Raw genomic sequence first — 22,337 nt, 5'->3', positions numbered from 1 at the left:
TGAGAATTCAAAACACAATTCCATTAAAATTGAAAAAACAGAGACCATCACTTTGGCATTGGATCAAGACTGATGTGCTTTCTTGGGGTGTGGAAATCCTTTTCCAATCCTTTGTGATGATGATTGAACTTTTGTCTCTGATGTCATAGCATAGCTGTAAACCCGGTTTTCATCTCCTGTTATGATTCTTTGCATGAATGTTTCATCATCATTGGCTTGTTCAAGAATTTGTCTACATTTATTCATTCCAATGTTCTTTCTGTTGTTCGATCATCAAACAAGGAACATACTTTGCTTCAACTTGATGTATGTTCAGTTTTTCAGACAAAATGTCATGGCATGATCCGATTGAGATGGTAACCTCTTGTCAATCTGCAATTTGCACAAACCAGATCGTTGATTTTCAAAACTTGGGTGTTATCAGTTGAAGTCAAAGGCCTTCCTAGTCGAGGGTCATCTTCGATTGACTTGACCACTGCTTTTAAATCCTGAAAACCATTCATAACATTGCATACAATCCAGATCATCATCTCTGTAAGCTTGTTTCAAAAGTTGAGAACTTACTGTGAAAGTTTTCCCAAGTTTCACGCAAAATTTTATGTTGTCATTGCTCCTGAAAATCGCACATTACAAAAATTGCTGCAATACTTAAACACGTTCCACTCAAATACTAAAAACACAAAAACTGAATGAGATAGCAACAATCCAAGAACATATGAGTACAGAGAAGGTTATGCAGAACACAATGCTGGCAATCTCACTAAATATCTTCATTGGCATGTAAACAAAAATGTTTGGTTATTTTCTGAACAGTCCTTGTATATTTTTTTATTACCTACTTGAATTTTAGTATTTTCGGCATTTTCTGTAAGCTTCTTCATGATATGTTATTAAATTTGCTTTAAGTTGGTTTGAAATAACTTCCCAAACGCCGGAGCAGTGAATTGGTGAATTGTGTTTATGACAAACTGTTTTTAGCCTTCCAGACATCTGTGAATCTACAATATTTTAACCCAGTTAATTATTGTTAAAATTAAATTTTCATTTAATTTTATAATACAAGTTTCTCAGCCTGCAACAAGGATACAAACAACTTTTACTAATCCATTACTAACTGATATCATAACTCCTTATATTAATGTAAAAATTTTAATTTGAGTGGTATCACATTATTTATTACTTTATTTATTTATTACAAAACTTTCTTAATAAAACATCAATTTTTATTGTTTATTTTATTATAGCTACTTCCTTACTATGCATTAGAAGAAAATTTGGCATTAAATTGATTTAAATCTTTGGTAGCAGAGTCTTTGTTATGGTTTCCACCACAAATGAACTCATTTTGGAGTTTAAGTTGATTTTATGTTTATTTTTGAGGTGGGGTTTAAAGTTCATTTATGGAAAAGAAATTGGAATTGTACATTTTGTTAACAGAATTTATAAATTAACATAGATTAGCTTACTTTTTATGCTAATTTTTCCTTTATATGTTTCTTGTTCTTACTTTACAATAACAATTTTTTCTTAATGCTTTAATTAATTTTCATTTCTTCATCATTCTTTAAATTAATGCCTATTTCACACACCCTAAATCATTTAAATTTTTTCTATAATTTTGTCTTTTCAAAAATGTTGTAATCTATTTTTTTTTTATTGTGCCAGTAGGTTTATACCCTTTAATAATTATTTCATAATTTAAAATGAGAGATAATTAAATTTTGTATTAATAGAAGTGTTGTTGTTTTTTCAGAACATTAGATTTGTCTTGTCCTCTGCCACCCAATATAATACCACCGCCTCTTCATCCTGTTCCAACTGCTACTTCAGTTGCAGCAAGAGAACCAGGACCAAATAGTAGCAATAACACTGTGAATAACAGTAACAATAGTTCTAACAATGGCAGTAATATGAATAGTAATTCTAATAATACAAACAACAACAGCAATAATAATAATAACAATAATAATAGTCCTGTACCATGCGCAAGTGTTGAACCAATCGTGAATAATGGTCATCAGTATGATAATACTGTTCCTGAGAATAGTTCCAATATCGTTATATTGTCAGATCCGATGTCATATGAGTTAAGAGATTCTTCATCACGATTATCACGCAGGTAATTTATCTGTAGTTCTTGATAAATAAGTAGTTCGTGATTAAACTGTATTGTATTTTAGTGTTATACTTGCCACTTTTTTTTTAAATTGGGAAAAAATTGTTTCCTTTTTTATTGTTATGAGAAAATCCTTAATACGCTCCTCCATGAAACTACAGCTGTTGTGTTTTATATATATATATATATATATAAAATAACATTTTTTCAGCCTTCACAAGGTACAGAATTAGAGAAACACTCTTACCTTTACTTTTTTATGTTCAAAACGTTTTCGCAATAACTGAATAAGTTATTGCAATACTTTTTGATTTTCTTGACTGAACAAATATGTATTCTGAATTTTTTAAATGTTTTTAATTTTTATTAACGACAGTTTTTATGAAATAAAAGTAAAAAGATAAAATTTAATGTGGTGTAAATGAAGAATTATTAAAAAATATCACTGAAGATGGGCTTAGACCCGAAAACATTTTGAACATAAAAGAAAGGTTTTCTGATTCTGTACTTTGTGGAGGTTGAAAAAATATTATGTATACAATGGTAAATCAAATATAAACTAGATTTAATTTTTAAAAAATCTATTTATTGAAAAATAAAAGGTAAATATAATGTATTTTTCTACATAGTTTCATGCTTTAGAAATACATTTTTCACAGTGAGAAGGAAGGTTTTTTATCACAGCATCGTAGAATGAAGCTGGTTGCATCAGAAGCCAATTGTGAAAAAATCCTTCCACGCCTTTATCATCTTCAAATTGTTGTCCTAGAGCTTCGTTGAGCAGTCCAAACAAATGAAAATTCAGGGTGATAGGTTTGGGCTGTAGGGAGGATGATCAAGTTGAGTCCAGTGCATTTCTTCTAGTTTTGAGAAACTGTTGCAGTATGGGGCCTCGCGTTGTCGTGGAGGAGGATGGCTTCTCGAATCGGTTGGATCTTTTGCGGCGATATGCAGCCCTCACCTCGTTCCAACAGCTCACAGTAGTAAGCAGCATTGATTGTGCGTCTCTCATGCAAAAAATCAATGAACAAAATGCCTCGTCAGTCAAAAAAAACTGTTGAATGTACCTTGCCAGCTGACAGTCGAGTCTTGGCTTTCACTGGGGCTGCCTCCCCTTTCCACCACCACTCCACACTGGCTTGTTTTGCCTGGGGGAGTGTAGTGGTAGACCCATGTTTCATCACAGGTGACGATCTGACTTAAAAATGCATCACCTTCTTTTGCAAACCTTGCTATAAGTCTCTGACAGACCTCCAAACGTCTCAACTTATAATCTGCGATCAAAAGGCAAGGGACCCATCTGGTACACACTTTACAGAACTGTAGGTTGTTTGTGATGATTGTTTGACAGCTCCTATAACTTATTCCGACCTGTTCTGCAATTTTGGATACTTTCACCTGTTGATCATTTTCAAGAATGTCTCAAACCGTGCGAATGTTTTTGTCTGTAATGCTGGTCCAAGGATGGTGATCATGTTCTTATTTTCCACTTGTTCTTATCCTTTCTTGAATTCTTTATGCCAGGCAAACACATGAGTCCTTGACAGTGTTTGGTCCCTGAACTGTGCAGTCAATCTCCAGAAAATTTCTGTCGCTTGAACTCCTTCACTAGCAAGAAATTTTATAATTATGCATTGCACAGTGAAGGGGTGCACCTGTTGCTCCGACATCGTGAGCGTTACTGATGAATTGATTGGGAGTGTGTAATGGCTGGCTCTTCCCACTCCTAATGACCCCACCCAAACATACTGGAAGCACGGGCCTAGTCCTACCAATCATAGACGCTCAGGAACAAAAATCCCGTTAATATTTGATTTACCCTTGTAGTTATTTAACGTACAGAGGAAAAAGAAAAAAATGGACTATATAAATTTTTAAATCTAAATAAATTAATGTATAGGTATTTATGGGTTAATTTTAGACTGGTAAGGCATAACTTTAAGCAGATAATATTACCTCATTACCTAAACTTCTGGTTACTTAATTAGGTTTTTATTTTTTATGAATTCTGATCTTCATTATGAAGTTAAAAAATCACAGCTGCTGAGTGTAATTGTCATAAAGTACAACCTTTTCACATACTTTATTTCATTTTACTTAGTGTATAAACCATACAAAACCCGGATATCAACCATGGAGTAAGATCTATATTAAGTTTTGCCCTAATTGCATGACCACAAATAACAAAACTGAAAGGAATTCAGTTTACTAGAATACAATCATTCACTAACCTGATTAAAATATTCCATTACCTGCATGCAAATCACCTATACTCATTTCTTAGCAATAACAAACCAGATCTATACAACAGGCCATGCAATAAGATAAGGCATATTCCCAATAACTTGTAACTGCAAAATCAAAAGTCCATGCCTATTCTGAGGATATGCACATAAATCTTTTATGAATATAGTAAGCTATATCAAGAGCAAATGATATTTCTCATTTACTGATCGGGTCCAGAGTTCAGCATGATGTGTTTTTTAACCAGTTGTTGCAGACTTGTAGCACAATATACAGGACCTGATCTGTGTGATCACAGATCACACAGATAATCTGTGTGATTACAGTGCTCAGATTTATCCTAACTCAGCATGTGAGGTTGAGACATAAGATGACCCAGGCAAAGCAAGTTTGCCTGGTTTGAGTTTGAAACTATAGCATTTTTGTGTTTAAAGTTTCCTATTGAATAATAATAAATTTCTGAGTTTGACCATTTTGCTCCTGACCATAATTAATAGTGGGGAACACCCACATTTTTCTGAGTTATTTAAATTATATTTTTGCTTCATATTTTTACTAAGAAACATATAAAAGAAATTTATCAATTTCAGTTTTTTTTTTTTTTTTCGTTGGTTATAAACAAAACTGTAGGTTCTAGATTCCACTCAACTTATTATTTATTTTTGTTTCTTTTTGTTAATTACTATAACTTGTCAAGACATAAGCATCATATTAGATTGTAATATTTCTTTTTATTTAATTTTTTTACTCTGATTGTAGTTTATTTCTGTTTTTTTTCATCATTTGTTCTTATTTCTTTTTCATTTACATGCTTCTCAGACGTTAGCTGTCTCAGTTAACTTTATTCTTCTTTCTTTACTGTACTCTTATAATTATTAATTATTGTTTCCTTAAAAATAATTTGTTTTAATAATTTGATTGATTAGGAGTAACTTAGTAACATCTATCTGTTAATTATCCTGCTGCAATGTAAAGATTTTTTTTTTCTTTTTAACTAAAATGAACAATGATATTTGATTTTAATAATTATTAGACCACTTAAAAATTTATATTGAAATCCAAGTAAAGAATTAAAAACAGTAGAAACTTTTGTCTTAAAATTCAATTTTTCTTGTGATATATTGTTACTATTTTCATCTCTTGATTACTGATACCGTAATATTTTCCTATCTATTATATTAAGAAATGTTCTTGGTATTTATTTATAAAGACTTCATGAAGTTCATTGATGATCAAAGGTGTATAAACAAAACGTTTTCTTAAATCTTTTAAAATTTTTCATCATTGACTGACTACACAGTCATTTCCAGTCTTTTCTTCATTGTGAACAGCACTTCTCGCTTTCAAATTAACACTGTTTTTGCTACATTTTGCCTACTCATAACATCTTTTTCCTTAAACAGAAATAAGTTTGTGATGAAATTTCAACACTAATTTTTATTTGTGAAAAAAGAAATAAAATGACTATGTATCTTGAATTTGGCTGGATTTGAAATTAATATACTACTGCTAGCACAATGTTGCTGTGATTAAGGCTTGGTAAATGTGACATGTTATACAGATTCATCATAAGACATGGCTTAATTTGTAGATTACCATAACATTAAAATAATAAATTGCAATTGCATGTTCTTTACACTTGTGATGACAGCATGGTTTCATAATTATTGTTATGTCACTGAACTTGTTAAAATACTGAAATATTATTACAAACTGCTAGTATGAATGTTTACAATCATGGATACATTGTTACCAAATTTCTAAACGGCTTGGCTGCTTTTCTCCCATCACATTAAATGAGTGTAAAGAATATCACGCTGATAACAGCTCTTATAATCTTGGACCATCTTTGTGAGGTGATGGACATATGATATATTAATTACATATGGTTTTCTAACTTTTTTTCTGTAAGAAAACTGTTGCTTCTTTATGCCAACATATATCTTTATTATTTAAGATTACTGTTTTCAAACTAAATTTAAAAAAAAAAACATGTGTAAGGAAAGGTAAAGTTTGTTCATTTTTTTTACATTAGATGACTTATGATACAGTGGCTCTTGCCATTTATTTATTTATGTTTTTTTTTTTCAGGTACAGACATGGAAGTCATGGTTCTGAAAACAATACTGAACATCCTACAAGAGCCTCTTCTCATCTTTTAAGAGCACTGGATGAATTTCGTTTTGCCCCTATGGTAAGAATGCTTTGGTTTATAATATGTGCAGATTTATATTTTATATAGTTTTATATGGTTTATGATTTATTTTTAGATTTATATTTTTAGAGTCTCAAAGATTAAAATCCAGTCAATTTTTGAATTTTTTTTCTATTTCTTAACATCTCAGCACTATCATTTTAGATAATGAAACACACACTTATATACCAAATTGCAGATATATTTTTCTGCTTTTTTCCCACAGCTATTTTCTTGTTTTTGCAGTTGAAATTAATTTAATTTCTGTAGTCTGTTTTTTAATTAAAAATCAATATACAATTACAATGTAATTTGGGAATCGCTGAAAGAAGAAATCTTTTCTTGAAAAGTAACTACCAACTTTGAAATTTCTGTGCAAATCATCATCATAGATAATTTTACATCTTAAGCATTCAATAAAATTTTATTTTCACTACACAGTGCTCACATTATGTACAGAAATAAACTAAACATGATTAGGTACTTACGTATTAACGTCACCGCAGTTACAGCTGCTGTTTAGGTTATGTTGACTTGGCGTACTGACAAATCGTACATATAAAAATAACCTAACTAAATATAACTTTCGCTCACTAACCTCTTACGTATTAGTTCCACCGCAGCTACAGCTTTATTTAAAAACAAAGTAGTCAATCGGATTTCGGTGGATTAACATTAAGGTTATATTATTAATAAGTTGTATATATTATGCATATTTAATGATTATAAGAGGTTAGCAAGCGAAGCGAGCATAGGTTATATTTACTTAGGTTATTTTGATATACGTACGATTTGTCAGTACATGAAGTCAACATAACCTAAACAGCAGCTGTAGCTGCGGTGGCGTTAATGTGTAAGTACCTATGATTAGAACAGGCCTGCCATAGTTTTTAATTCTAATATGATTTTCTCTACTATATTTTTTATATTACATTTAATGCATCAGTCGCAGATATAGTTTGTTTAAAGCTAATAGACTATTGATGTGCCGCTACAGAAATTATTATAATTGTATTGATATGATAGTACTGCTGTTAAAAAGATCTGAAAACATTGCTGTCATTATCATTGCTGTTTATGAAATATTTTTGTCCATTAAGTAGATTGTAATTATAGGAGAAGAAAATGGATTGAAGCAGTTTTAATTTATTTTTTTCATCCCATCATTTTATTATAAGGATGTTAAAAATTAGAAAAATCAATTTAAGATTAAACTTTAATACAGTTTTCTTTTAATACAAAATTTTTTAGAGTACAGTAATTGGTTTCCCTATAATGAGGTAACGCAAGGAAATACTGGGTGCAAATATTGCATAATGTTATTATTTAATTCTGTTAACTGATGTTTGATTTTTGCTTTTTTACATAGTTACTTTTCTTGGTTATTAATTTGTTTTTGCATAAATTGATTTTAACCACTTACAAAAAAAATGTCATTAAAAATATATCCCTGATTAATTATGAAAATTAATCAAACTACTTGGTTTAAATTCACTGTAAATTTATTTACCATTTTAACATTCTAATTACATTTTATATATAGTTTGTTTAAAAGTAAGTGATGGTGGTGGCTGGACAACAAAATAAAATTTTAGTATTTATTCTAGGTTGAAATTTTTATTTGCTGAATATTTTTTTATTAATGATTTAGTGACATTTATAAATCTTCCCAAACTATCCTTGCTGGCTTTAATATCAAATTAATTTCTTTGCAATTCCTTTAGAAGTTTAGCATAGCTCTATACTGTGTACATTTCGTTTTAAAGATCATCAGTGATTCAGAATCATTTTCTATAGTGTTCAGTTATGTTCTGGTTACATAACCAAATTACTGATTATTCATCTAAATAGGTGAATTACTGACTATTCACATAATTGAGGGCTTTCAAAAACCATAATTTTTTATAGTTTAAATTTTGTTTTTTTATATAGGAAGCAGTTAGTGGTGTAGTAACATTACCTTTGATGTTACTTGCCCATCTTTCATATTTAAAGAATATGTACTTTCCATGTCCAATAGCTCACTTCAATAGGTTACGTCCACCAACCCGTAGTTTGCCTAGACCATTCTCACCTTTTGTAGATCATATACATTATAGTCATATTTCTGCTGTTAACAATTACAACATATATAAAGTATTTCTGAATGTATGCATAAAAACTGTTTCTTCCTTGCTGACTAAAAGCCATATTAAAGAACAAGTTCATGTCCAACAAAAATCAAAATTTTATAACCTTAGAATCTTTGGTGTAAACGTTGTTTACAAGTCACTAATTTTCATACTAAATTGCCATTTTTTTATTTAGTTATGAGTTAACAAATGTTTTGAGTTATTATTTGTTGATAAAGAACATCGTTGTATATTTTCCCTCATAACAGTAAAATTATATGTTAATATTCATATCACACTACCCTAGCTTGCACTAACTCTCTTGTTTTGCCACAGAAGATATTGATTCTAATTTTTCAGTGATACATCCTAATACTAATTGTTTAGTAATACATAGCACAAATTTATTTTTATGTGCTATGTTGGTTGATAACTATATATGCTTAACGATATGTTTTAAGTAGTTGTATCTTTTTGAAAATCTAATTATCCTATATTAGATACTTTTTTACTTTATGCAGTACAACACTTCTTAAAGTAAAAAATATGAAAATGTTTTACATTTGAACTTAAGTTTCATTTACATTTAAACTTTTTTTTTGTCTTTAGTCATTTGACTGGTTTTATGCATCCAAGATCCTTATCTGGTGCCAGTCATTTCATTTCGGTATACCTCTTACATCCTACATCCCTAAAAATTTGTTTTACATATTCTAAACATTGCCGGCCTGCATAATTTTTCTTATCTTCCTTTCCCTTCAATATCAAAGCGACTATTCCAGGATGCCTTGAGATGCGGCCTGTAAGTCTGTCTCTTCTTTTAGTTATATTCTCCCTAATGCTTCTTTCTTTATCAATTTGCCGCAACACCTCTTTCATTTGTCAGTTTTATCTACTCATCTGATTTTTCCATTCTCTACTATAGCACCATATTTCAAAACCTAATCTTTTCTTCTTATGTATCGTCCCAAATTTCACTTCTATATAAAGCTATGCTCCAAACATATACTTTCAGAAATATTTTCCGGTGTTTAGATTAATTTTTGATGAAAGAGATTATATTTCCAATGAAAGCTTGTTTGCCTATGCTATTTGGCATTTTATAATCGCTCTGCTGTGTTCATATTTAGTAATTCTACTTCCCAAATATCAAAATTCTTCTACCTCTGTAGTCATTTCTTCCCTATTTTTATATTCAGTGGTCCATCTACTTTATTTCTACTACATTTCATTACTTTCATTTTGTTCTTGTTTATTAACTACTACTTCTTTCTTATGCCCTTTGATTATTACTGTTGCAGTTTTGTTCCTGTATATATTAGCAGTTGTTCTATGTCTATCCTTGAATTTTAAATTTTTTAAATCCTGAAAATTTTATTCTAGTCCATGTTATCAAATGCCTTTTCTAAGTCTATAAATGCCACATTTTGATTTGTTTTTGTTTAATCTTTCTTCTACTATTAATCTGAGCGATAAAATTGCTTCCCTTGTCCCTATACTTTTCCAAACCAAATTGGTCTTCTCCTAACACTTCTTCCATTCCTTTCAATTCTTCTGTACAGAATTCTAGTTAAAGTTTTTGATGCATGAGTAGTTAAGCTAATTGTTCTGCATTCTTCACATTTATCTACTCCTGCTTTTTTTTGTATCATGACAATAACACTTTTTTTGAAGTCTGACTGTTCTGAGAGGATCTGATGGTCTGGATTGGGTAGTGATTACGAAAGAGAGAAAAAAAATAAAACAGCACATCAACATTAATGTTTGTTAAATTTATAATTATACCAGAAACGTGAGAAGAGTTTATGCATCAACTATATTAAGGAAAACAATACTACGTTAAATAACTTTTATGCTACTAGAACTGAAGACTTAACTGAGAATATTTGAATAAACATTACATTCACAAAATAAAAAAAAAACAGGAATTCAAACACATAATTAACTTATAACACGAAAAAACATAGTACGACCAGTCTTACCAAGCACAACATTTTACTTAAAAAATAATGTAATTTTAGTATTTTATATTATATCTGACAATACAGAAACAGCCGCGAGCAGCAAGTAAAAATTAAATAAAGTCTATAGATAACTTAAATCTTGTAAAGAGCTTGACCCGACGATTTAATAACAAAAAACACAATGTACACAGCACCGAAGCTAACACACCCAAGGCACAAAGAGAATAGACTGACATCGGCATTCGCACACAGGTCAGAATTGTAATAATAAACAATCTTGGTTTATGTTGTTTATAACACCATTCACTGACTTGTTGACAAACCCTAGCCCGATAATGCGAAATCAGCAAACTGTGGTTTCTCGAACAACGTTGTATCAGCAACCTTGACCAACAACTGAACACTGACAGAACTTCCTGTTTTTGTAAATATTACACACCAAATTGTATAATCTTTTCTTTCTTTTTCCTGTTTAGCCTCCAGTAATTACCATTCAGATAAGTGTAAATGAAGTGTAGTCTTGTACAGTCTCAGTTCAACCATTCCTGTGTGGTTAATTGAAACCCAACCACCAAAGAACACCAGTATCCACGATCTATTATTCAAATCTGTGTAAAAATAACTGACTTTACTAGGACTTTACGTTACTTGGAACTCTCGACTTCCAAATCAGCTGATTTGGGAAGACACATTCACCCCTAGACCAACCCATTGGGTTCAGTTAGTGTAATCTATCTATCGCTTCCTCACCTGCACTGCGAAGTAATTCTGCAGGTATCCCGTCTATCCCAGGAGGCTTTCTCCCATTCAAATTCTTTAATGCTCTATTAAATTCAGATCTCAATATTCTATTTCTCTTTTCAGCCTCTTCATCCTCTGTAACCAGTTTCTAATTCATTTCCTCTGTATAACACTTTAGTATATTCCACCCATCTCTCAACCTTTTCTTTTATATTATAAATCAGTGTACCACCTTTATTTAACACATAATTAGATTTTAACTTATGTATGCCAAAATTCTCCTTAACTTTCCTTTATGCTCCGTCTATTTTACCAATGATCTTTTCTCTTTCCTCTTCCGAATACTTTTCTTTAATCCACTCTTCTTTCACTAATTTGCACTTCCTGTTTATATATTTCTTAATTGTTGTTGATAGATCCTTTTATCTTCTTCATCACTAGCATTCTTATACTTTCTACGCTCATCCATCAGCTGCAATATATCCTCTGATATTCAAAGTTTTCTACCAGTTCTCTTTGTTTCGCCTAAATTTGCTTCTGCTGATTTAAGAATTTCCTTTTTAATATTCTCCCAATCTTCTTCTCTGTTTTCTACATTATCTTTTTTACTTGGATTTCTGAATGTCCTTTTCAAAAATCTTCTTTAGCTCCTCTTCCTCAAGCTTCTCTAAATTCCACCAATTCATCCGACACTTCTTCTTCAGGTTTTTGAACCCCAATCTACATTTCATTATCACTAAGTTATGGTCGCTCTCAATGTCTACTGGATATGCTTTGCAGTCAACAAATTGATTTCTAAATCTTTGCTTAACCATGATATAGTGTATCTGATACCTTGCAGTATCGCCTGGTGTTTTCATGTGTATAATCTATTATAATTTTTAAACTGGTTGTTCATAATTACTAAATTATACATATTCACCCACAATATTTCCTTCTTTGTCTTTTCCAATGCTTGCTTTACAATCTCCAACTATTATTAAATTTTCATCCCCTTTTATGTGTTAATTGCTTCGTCAATTTCTTCATACACACCACACTCTCTCTACCTCATTGTCATCATGGACAATTGTTGGCATATAGATTTAACAATCATTGTCAGCTTAGGTTTTGATGTTAACCTGATTACAATGATTCTATCACTAAGCTTTTCTAAATACTGTACTCTCTTCCCTATCTTCTTGTTCACTACAAAACCTACGCCTGTCTGCCCTTTATTTGATGCTGAGTTAATTATTCTAAAATCATCTGACCAAAAGTCATTTTTCTAATCCCACCAATTCCTACTACATTCTGGTGACTCCTTCCTTAGCAGCCCCCATCCAAAGATCCAAATGGGGGGACTAGTTAACCTTCAGAATATTTTACCAAGGAACGCGTCTCCATCTTTATTGCATGAAAATGCAGAGAGCTTCTCTGGGGGGAAAAACAGCTGCAGTTTTCCATTGCTTTCAGCTGCAAAATACTCAAACGTGATGTTGATATGGCTGTTTAGTAGTCTTCCTGACCTAATGCTCTTAACAGCTACTGAAAGAGCCTTCTTTTATTTATCATTCTTTAGTCAGGCTCTCAACAGATACCACTTCGATATGGTTGCACCTTTGGTTTAGCGACTCTGTATCACTGAGCACTCAAGCTCCTCACCATTGTCAAGGTCTCATGATTCATAGAGGGGGACATTTAATTACAGTATAAATAAATAGTGTTAAGTTATATAAGGAATTGGGGCTTAGTATGGTGTTCATATTTCTTAATATATATTATATAATATATTATATATATATATATAATATATTTCTTAATAATCATTCCATGCTTGAGTATAAATAACTTTAAATACCTGCAAGTAGTACTAAAAACTAACTGAAATAGAAATATTTATAATTGTGTATTGGATTATGTTGTAATAATATCTGGTAAATAAATAAATAAATAATGTTATTGTACACAGAATTAATGTGTAAATGCAAGGAAAAAATTCAGAATGGTTACCATTCATTATATTTTATTTTTTTGCTGATGCAATTTATAAATTGATTTCTTTATTTATAAACACATTTAAAAATTGTTATGGTTACATGCATTGAATATCCATTTTTTTTATTTTGTATAATTTTTTTTTTAAATTTTGAATTAATTTTTTTTTATTCATGTTATCATTTATATTATATTTTTTACCAGTAGTTCTGTTCTGTATTTTTGTACTTATCATGGAATTAATTTTGAGAAAATCCCATAAGGATCACTCTACTAATAAATTAAAAAGGGATAATAAGATAAGTAATAGTAATGTAAATAATTTTAAATGCAGATCTGCCCAGACACCTTCACTTAGAAGTATCTCTTTATTTCTCAAGTCTGTGCATGTCGAATTAAAAGAAAGTCTGATGAATCTGTTGCCATCTTTCTCTGCCATGCAGTCAAAACTCAGAAAATTCAAGAACAGAACTAATTATAAAAAAAATAGAACAAAAAGAGTTGCTAGTAGTTTATTTTATGAAAGATTAAATAATTATGATAAAAATTATTTTAATGCACTTAATAAAGATGGGGGTAGTGGTGATGGAAATACTATAAAGAACAGATCTGATGGTATTACAGTTTTAAAACCGTGTACATCAAATTTTCATAATGCAGAGTTAGATTTATCTACATTTAGTGATCAAATTTCCTTTGAAGAAGATTTTAGATTACATTTACTTGATGACACTTATTATTCTTATTGTAATTTAGAGAACTGTTGCTGTCCATATAATTTAAATTCAAAAGTGAATTGTAATAATATAATCAATAATAATTATAAATTATTCTATTAAAGATGTTAAAAAACACTTGCATCATAATTGATATGTAAATTTAGTATATAAAAATTTATTTAATGATAAATGTATTTTCTTTTTGTTTATCTTTATTTTTCTTGTTTCTCTGCAGTTTATGTATAGTATGTTTTTTTCTGTATGTGTGGTAAGTTATTTACATTAAACCTGTATAATATATAAGGTATATAAAAAATATATATTCTGGCCTTTTTTAATCATATTTTACTTAAATTTTATCAGACTGCTTTTACAACTATTTGCCTTAGTTAAATAATTTGTTTCTGACAGCCATCTCTTTTCATTTTGGACTTTGTATCATAAAGTTATATTTTGATTCATAAAATTTATAAATATCTTAATTTAAATTCGTCTTCCAATTAAGATTAAGTATTCTAATCTATTACATTAGGTATTTCTATAAAACTCATGACAGTTGCTGTGCTGATAAGCATGCATTTAAGGACAAGATACTTTATTATTACTACCCTAATTTTGATTTTATTAAATTTATAAATTTTTTTTAATTTTATCAATCGATTGATATGCTTATCATATCTGTATAAAAAAATAGATGCTAAATTTTAATGAAGTTTATGGAAAGGGTGTAACTACTACATTAATTAAGAGGTAATTGTTTATTCTGCATGAAAGTTAAACAATCTGCATGAATTACCTCGTTTGAATTTTATGCTTGTATTAACCCTTCAAGCTTGTATTTAAGTTTTTAAAGCCCTACCCTACTGCCGGTAATTTAAATGCCCAACCAGTAGCTGTATTACAGTACTAAAAGTAAAAAATTATAGCTTCAAAACTATTACACCAATTTAAACCAAATTTTCAGCAGAAGAATCATCCACTTTTTCCCATCTCCAATCTATGTCTTTTTTTGTACACTTCACTTGTATATCAATATCGTCATCACTACTGCCACTACTCTTTTAAGAATCTTATTTATTTTCATTACGATTTTCTGGCACAAAATCTTCATCACTCATCACTATAAAATATTCTAATGTTACTGTCACACATCTCATCTAAACATTCAATAATTTGTTCCGATGTAAGATTACACGACGTGCTTGACCCGGCCATTTTCATTTCCTCACAACTGACGCAACTGAAAGAAGAGCATTCAACTTCATAGAACAAAATTGTATTTCATCACCGATATGCAATCCTACGCAGTTATAAAAACACGGAGGGGAAGAACGAAGCCTCGTGATAACACAGAACCAGTTGTTCAAATAAACGTTACGAGATGGCAGTGTTATGAAGTTTTGAAGCAAGCTCTGCGCGCTGCGAGACTGTCACGTCCACCCGCCAATACAACTTAACATGTGCGTGACATTCACGTGCTCCCTGGCTGAAGGCATAAAATATCACAGTAGCACTTACACCATTCCTGAAAACAATGCTTTTTATTATTTATATACATTATAAATCAGTTTGTAATGTAATAAAATTTATGTAATTTTATTTGTGTACTAATACACACATGGATCAATTAGAGCATAACAGCAAATATGACTTAATGACAATGCATTATTTTCATAGATTAATTTGATTATTGAATGAATCTCACAAAATGCATATAAGTATCAGTAACTTATGAGAAGAGTTTGATTGCTTTTATTAACCAAAAAAAATAGAAGAATGCCAGTTACCATCTACAAATCGTACCTAAACATATATAAAATACAATCTAAAATATATAAAATACATCTAAAATACAAAATGCAAAAAATAAGAGTAGATTCAAATAATCGGTACTACTTTCTGATTCTTGTGAACATTTCGCAATAATAAAAATACCTCTGCAGTTTTCTTATCCCATCCTTTTTTATGTTGTTGTATTTTAGTTTACATGAATAATTTATACTGACGCAACCCTAACAGTAAAATAATATTAAAATATTTTTAAGATTACAACATATCTTGCTGCTTTTTGTAATTAATAAAAGCTTCTCAATTACTTTTGTAACAATTGATACTTCAGCAGATAAGTTTTATTAAAAAAAAACAAAAATAATTATTTTTACTTATTCTTTTAATAGTTGAAGAGATTTTTCAATCATTTGATCAAAATCAGTTAATGTCTGAAAGAAGATAGGCATCTCTTTCAGACTTATTTTAAAAAAAATAATTTGTAATGGATTCTTTCAATAATATAAAACTGATGAAGCAACAGTCATTGCTTGTTAGTATTATGCAGTTTAAAAAAGCACAGAAATTATAATTATGAAAAATGAACAAGAAATAATTGATATTTTAAAATTGTAAATGTACTTGTTTTTAAGCAACTTGACCATGTATAAGACCAGTTATATTTAATATGTTTCAATAATATTTTCCTTCTGTTCCTGAATTTTATCTGTGTAGCTGAATTTTATGTGAATTAGGTGATTGTATCTAAATAAAAAATTTATATACACATTGTCGTTTGTTCACGGCTTGACCAGGATATTGAGAGATTGACAGTTTAGAATGTTTATATAATTACAATTTATTACTTTAATTTATAAATAAAACAAGACAAATTAATAGTAATAATAATAAACGACAATACTAAACTACTCACAATATTAATAATGACAAAAGCAAACGATAATAATGAAAAACAGTAATAAACAAACAATAATTGTGGTAATCATAACCACAATAATAACAGTAATAAACATTGATGACATACAAAACAGAATGTAAGGTAATCGCATCAGGATTTATTTATGGTAGTTAAATATAATTCAGTGCCTTTGACAAAAGACATTAGCATGATTGCTAGTCTTAACACTTTTAATCACTAGTCTTGTATTAACAAAAGAAGTACAATAGATAAGACAAGTATAAAGTTCTTTCATTACAAATACATTGCTGTTCACAAATGAAAGTACCTTAACAGTTTATGAATGAAATTTAGTATATTATCTCTTTTTTTTATAGTCAAACAGTAACTCATCGAACCATTTCTTGTTTTCATGTACTGGAATTACTTGTAACATCACCTTAATCCTTAATCACATCGAACCTAATTCACTACAAATTTGCTCCTTCACTGACCTCACAGAATACTCTCACTTAATAACTCTATTATAGCACTCTCACAGACTGACATCATAATGTCTCGCAGAACTGACTGTCAACTGGTCTTCCCCAGAGTACATATGTAAAGGACCAGACCCCGAATTGAAACCCACCGGGTTGGTCTAGTGGTGAACAACACGTCTTCCCAAATCAGCTGATTTGGAAGTCGAGAGTTCCAGCGTTCAAGTCCTAGTAAAGCCACTTATTTTTACATGGATTTGAATGCTAGATCGTGGATACCGGTGTTCTTTGGTGGTAGGGTTTCAGTTAACGACACATCTCAGGATTGGTCGAACTGAGAGTGTACAAGACTACACTTCATTTACACTCATACATATCATCCTCATTCATCCTCTGAAGTATTATCTAAACGGTAGTTACCGGAGGCTAAACAGGAAAAAGAAAGAAAGACCCCGAATTGAACATGAAAACGATCGACCAAGCCCTTTTCATTCCCATGCATTCCTAACCTGGGTCCAGTATTCTTTTTCCATCTATTTAGGTGGACAGTATTTCATTATTTCAGTGGGCAGTATTAAAAAGGACGATTGTTAAACAGACCTGTCACCTTTGCTAAAACAGTTTCTTTTAGCCCCTTTCTGGATTCCTGCCATTATTATATTTTGTACTACTTTCTTCTCAATTGGTAGGAATCCGTTACTCAGGTCCGTTATACAAGTCTTGTTACAATTATATACATTTTGGATCCAGTATTTTGTTTCATTCTAAAATATCATGCCTGGAGCTGATATTGGACAGCATTTAACTGAACAGTTTAAATTTACTGTTCTTCAGATTATGACTTAAATTGCAGACCTATCAATATCTTCCTTGTTTACAATTTCATTTTATTTTCATTTATTTGCAGAGTATATTGTAATGAATGAAAGTGTAGTCAAGTGTTAATCCATTAACTAATTGTAATAATTTTTTTTTTCAGACACCTCCAAACATTTATATTTTCCAGTCTCAGTAGTGTAAACAGCTGAGAAATGTTATTTTACTTTCTTTATAAAGGGTGTCCAGGCTAGAGATATTCAAAAGTAATGGCCTATATATAGAAAACTAGTTGTCATAATCTCTTAAACATATGCTCAATCGACCGGAAATATCAGCAATATTTTTTTGCTATACTCTCAAGGTCAATGGAATACACATGTGCAGGCAAGCCAACTCAAAATGCAATTGTAGTCTGTAGTTGTCAGTCGAGATATGGACCCCACAACAGAAGGATCAATGCTTACTTTGGTTAGCGGAGTTTCAATCAGTTACGCATGCTTAACAGCAATGTATGAATCGAATGGAATATCGATCCTCTTACATCCAAGTCTATTCATCAGTGGGATTTAAGAGAATCTGGAAGTTTGGTTTCACAAATTGGAAAGTATTCAAAAGTTTCAGTTTGTGACAAGACTGTGTACAGTGTTCACGATACATTCACTACCAGTGCTGGGAAGTCAATTAGGCAGGCTAGTTACAAACTGCAAATTCCTCATTTCACTGTTCAGAACATTGTTCATGAGCAGCTCTGTTTGTAAGCATACAAGTTACAACCCATTTATCACATTACTATCACTGTCTGTAGTGTATCAGTTTGCTGCAGAGGTAATGCTCTGTTGAAAACATTCCTAATTATCTAGATACGTTGTTATTTAGTGATGAGGCAATCTTTCATACATGTGTGAAAGCTAGCCGGCAATTAATTGTCAAATTTGGGGTACCGAAACCCCCATTCAGTAGACGAAAATGAAAGGGACATACTGAAAATTCAATGTCTGGTTAGGTCTGCACAAAAATGGCATCATCAGTCCTTTTTTTCCATGGAGCTCACTGTGACAGGACATGTGCCTCAACATGCTTGAGAACGTTGCTGTTTCTGAGATTGCTGCAAGCTGCAGTTTTTCCACAAGAATATACTCCACCACAATTATTATATATCATTGAGATGCTAATAAGTTCTTGAATAACACTTTCCCCAGATGTTGGAGTTGATGAGGAGGTCCAACTGCGTGGCCATGTAGATCTCCAGATATCACTCCTTTGTACTTTCATACTTTAGCATTTTTTAAAAGTTGTGTATACCAAAGAAAAGTTCAATATTTGGACGACTTAAAATAGAGTATTGTTGAAGCTGTTGGGCTAATAACACTCAGATGCTCCTAAAAACCTGGTAAGAGCTAGATTATTGTCTAGATGTTTGCCGAGCTATAAAAGGTGCACATATTGAACTTGACTAGCCTGCATTATAGCTTGGTAAGTTGCTATATTTTATTTTTTTTAAAATTATTAAATTGCATTAGCTGATTTATTAATGTAAGCAATTACTTTTGGCCTGGACACTCTTATTATTGTATTTAATATTCTTTAAATATTTTGTTGTAATTTTTTTTAGCAGAGTGGTCCTTGGTCTTCACCTGTGCAGCGTATTGATCATTCATTTGATCCTGGGTAATGATTTTTTGAAATTATAATTTTATTTATACCTTTAAGGATTAGTTCTCAGATACACACATTGAGCAATAGAAAACATTTCTTTTATTATTCAAAAACAGGTTAACACTTAATATTTTTATTTATTTTCAACTTAAGTTCTTAAAATTAATTTTGCTCTATTTTACTACATGTTCATGCAAACTATCATTAAATTAAGAAAAAAAAAGTAGTGCTCTGTGGTTATGCTGCATCTGAAAAAAAGAAAACGTTGTGAGTTATAAAAGGTCTATCATATGAATTGAGTTTTCTCAGTTTGAAATTACGGTTTTTTTTTATTGTAGTAAAATTATTGTTGTACAGCAAAAAAAAATTTAATATCAGAAATTGTTTTATTTGATAGAGTTCAACAATATACTACATATTAAACTGATACAATGAGATATACTCTGTTAAAACAGTATGCATTGGAAACATAGTTAATAAAACATGATTAAATAGGTGCTACGTAGAGTAGTATTTAGAATACCTGAAGTTCACAAATCTGTTAAATGCAAGATAGTATTTTAAACTTGCAAAAACAATTATTTTTAATTTCCTTTCTGAAATATATAAATGACGAGATTCAATTTTGTATTACTTCTTGGACTGAAGGTGCAGTAGTTTCATTTTCTTTCATCATCAATGTTTTCTTGATGTAGCAAATCATTATGTGACATCTGGTTCTCTGGTGTGTCTTTCAAATAATTAAAAATATTTTATTTGTGCTAACTGACGAAATGATTTTTCCCATATTTTCCTTTCCGGTTGGCAATATTTCTAAACATTTTTTTCAATCATTTTGATTCGCCTTTAGCACTTTCACTAAAGGAATAACTTTTTACGAAAAGATAGACAGATGAAATTTACCCAAAGTATATCCAAAAATAAGTCTACAAAAAAAATTGATGATGTTTGTATTTGTAACTTATTTAATGATGATATAATAATAATGTAATGGTTATTAACATTTACCATAATTTTTATTTGTTTACTGAATAAAAAAATAAAAAAACAAAAGAGCAGTCAAATTTTTTTTTTATCATGATTATCAAAACAATTTGTGTTTGCGTAGTTGTCAGGAGCATGTTTTAACAAATACTTATGTTTTTTTGTCCATAAATGCATCTAACCTGATATTCCTGTGCATTTATTTGGAATTAAATTCAATAGACTATCAAGTTTTTCCTCAGCATTTGATTTTTGATGGAGTCACTGGGTTTTTTTTTAGCAATTTTATTGAATATTTTTCCTATCAGTTGCTCTGTTATTGCATATCTTATGTTCCATAGAATATTTCTTTTAGTCCTTCATTCCGTATGCTACTTTGTAATTATGACAATTCATGTGTATTTTGTATACTTTATACTTATGTTAATTTCTGTAAGTTGCAACAGAAAAATTTGTCTGCTAAAACTAAAGGTTTTTATATTATACCATCAGTAATAGTTAATAAAAACCTGATAAGTGATTAAGTATACTTTTATCTTTATTAAAACAATACTAACTTATTACTGAAGTGAGTTACCCTAGTAGTGGTAAGGCCCATCAAAGATGATTATTTAAACAACTGCTTTATCTGCTGCCCAAAAGTAAAAAGGAGAAGCTAGTGACTAGAAACTTATGTTGAAAAACACATCTTGCAATTTAGAGAAAGAAGAGGCAGTGACACAGTTAACTAAAAGTAAATAAAATTCAGATTTCTGTTGTACATCTATTCCTATACTATGTATGAATACAAAGCATTATCAACAATTTTTTTTTGCTGTTTTAAAAATTCAAAGCCTTGTAATTGCTGATTTTGTGCAACTTTCTATTATTCCTAGGGTTAGATAAATTCTAGGCATTTTAGTTACTCTGAACCGAGAAGATTCGTGTTTGTTTACATGAGCTGTGCAAATATTATAAACTTGTAGATAATAATTGAGCTTGAAAACTATCAGTCGTATTTTTCAAAAGGACATATGTGGATAAATTTTATAGTAAATAGTTCAGTGCTATTATGATATTAATAAAGAAAATACAGCTTAAAAAGAGAATACTGATTACAATAGTCCATTGCAATTATAAAAGTATCTGTTAACCCACTTACTTGACATTTTTCTAATGGTGATTCATAGCTAGATATGCCATTAGTGAAAGCAGTATCGTTTGGAATCTCAATTTCAAGACATTAAACATCTTATTAAATGAAGAAAATTAGATAAAAGTGCTAACAGAGATATTATAACATATCAGAGGATGTATACATATAATATATATATATATATATGTATATGTATTGATATGTTAAAACATCTTTGTGCTAGCATTTATAAGTATGTATATATATAGTATCTATGTATATGTATGTATACATACAGTGAAACTTCCATTACGAACACTTCACAGTACAGGACACCTCTTAATACCTGACCTTTTAGATTCCCTGGCAGTTTTATAGTTGTATTAGTGGTTAAAATACTTCTAAATAGCAGATGCGGACAATGAATTTACCTATAAAAACTGTTCAGTCGGTTCTGAAAAACAGAGAGCAGTAATATTGTAATTTTCCTTGTTTTATATTCATTGTGACTAATTTGTTTATCTATTATCTAT

General features: G+C 30.3%; 1 protein-coding gene across 6 annotated transcripts in view; it reads left to right on the top strand.

Annotated features, from left to right (window-relative positions):
* The window catches only part of LOC142331045 (uncharacterized), a 102,745-nt gene that overhangs the window by 61,012 nt on the left and 19,396 nt on the right, over positions 1-22,337 (top strand). For 3 of the 6 annotated variants that reach the window (XM_075376668.1, XM_075376669.1, XM_075376674.1), the window contains 3 exons: positions 1,754-2,119; positions 6,452-6,554; positions 19,663-19,718. In XM_075376668.1, the coding sequence (XP_075232783.1) occupies positions 1,754-2,119; positions 6,452-6,554; positions 19,663-19,718 (525 nt within the window). The remainder of the gene's footprint in view (positions 1-1,753; positions 2,120-6,451; positions 6,555-19,662; positions 19,719-22,337) is intronic. The other 3 variants (XM_075376670.1, XM_075376673.1, XM_075376671.1) reach the window with 3 other exon arrangements.

Source organism: Lycorma delicatula, chromosome 10 (genome assembly GCF_047948215.1).
Source record: "Lycorma delicatula isolate Av1 chromosome 10, ASM4794821v1, whole genome shotgun sequence".
Lineage (NCBI taxonomy): Eukaryota > Metazoa > Arthropoda > Insecta > Hemiptera > Fulgoridae > Lycorma > Lycorma delicatula.
The sequence above is the reverse complement of the archived record's forward strand: the minus strand, read 5'-3'. Positions and strand labels throughout refer to the sequence as shown.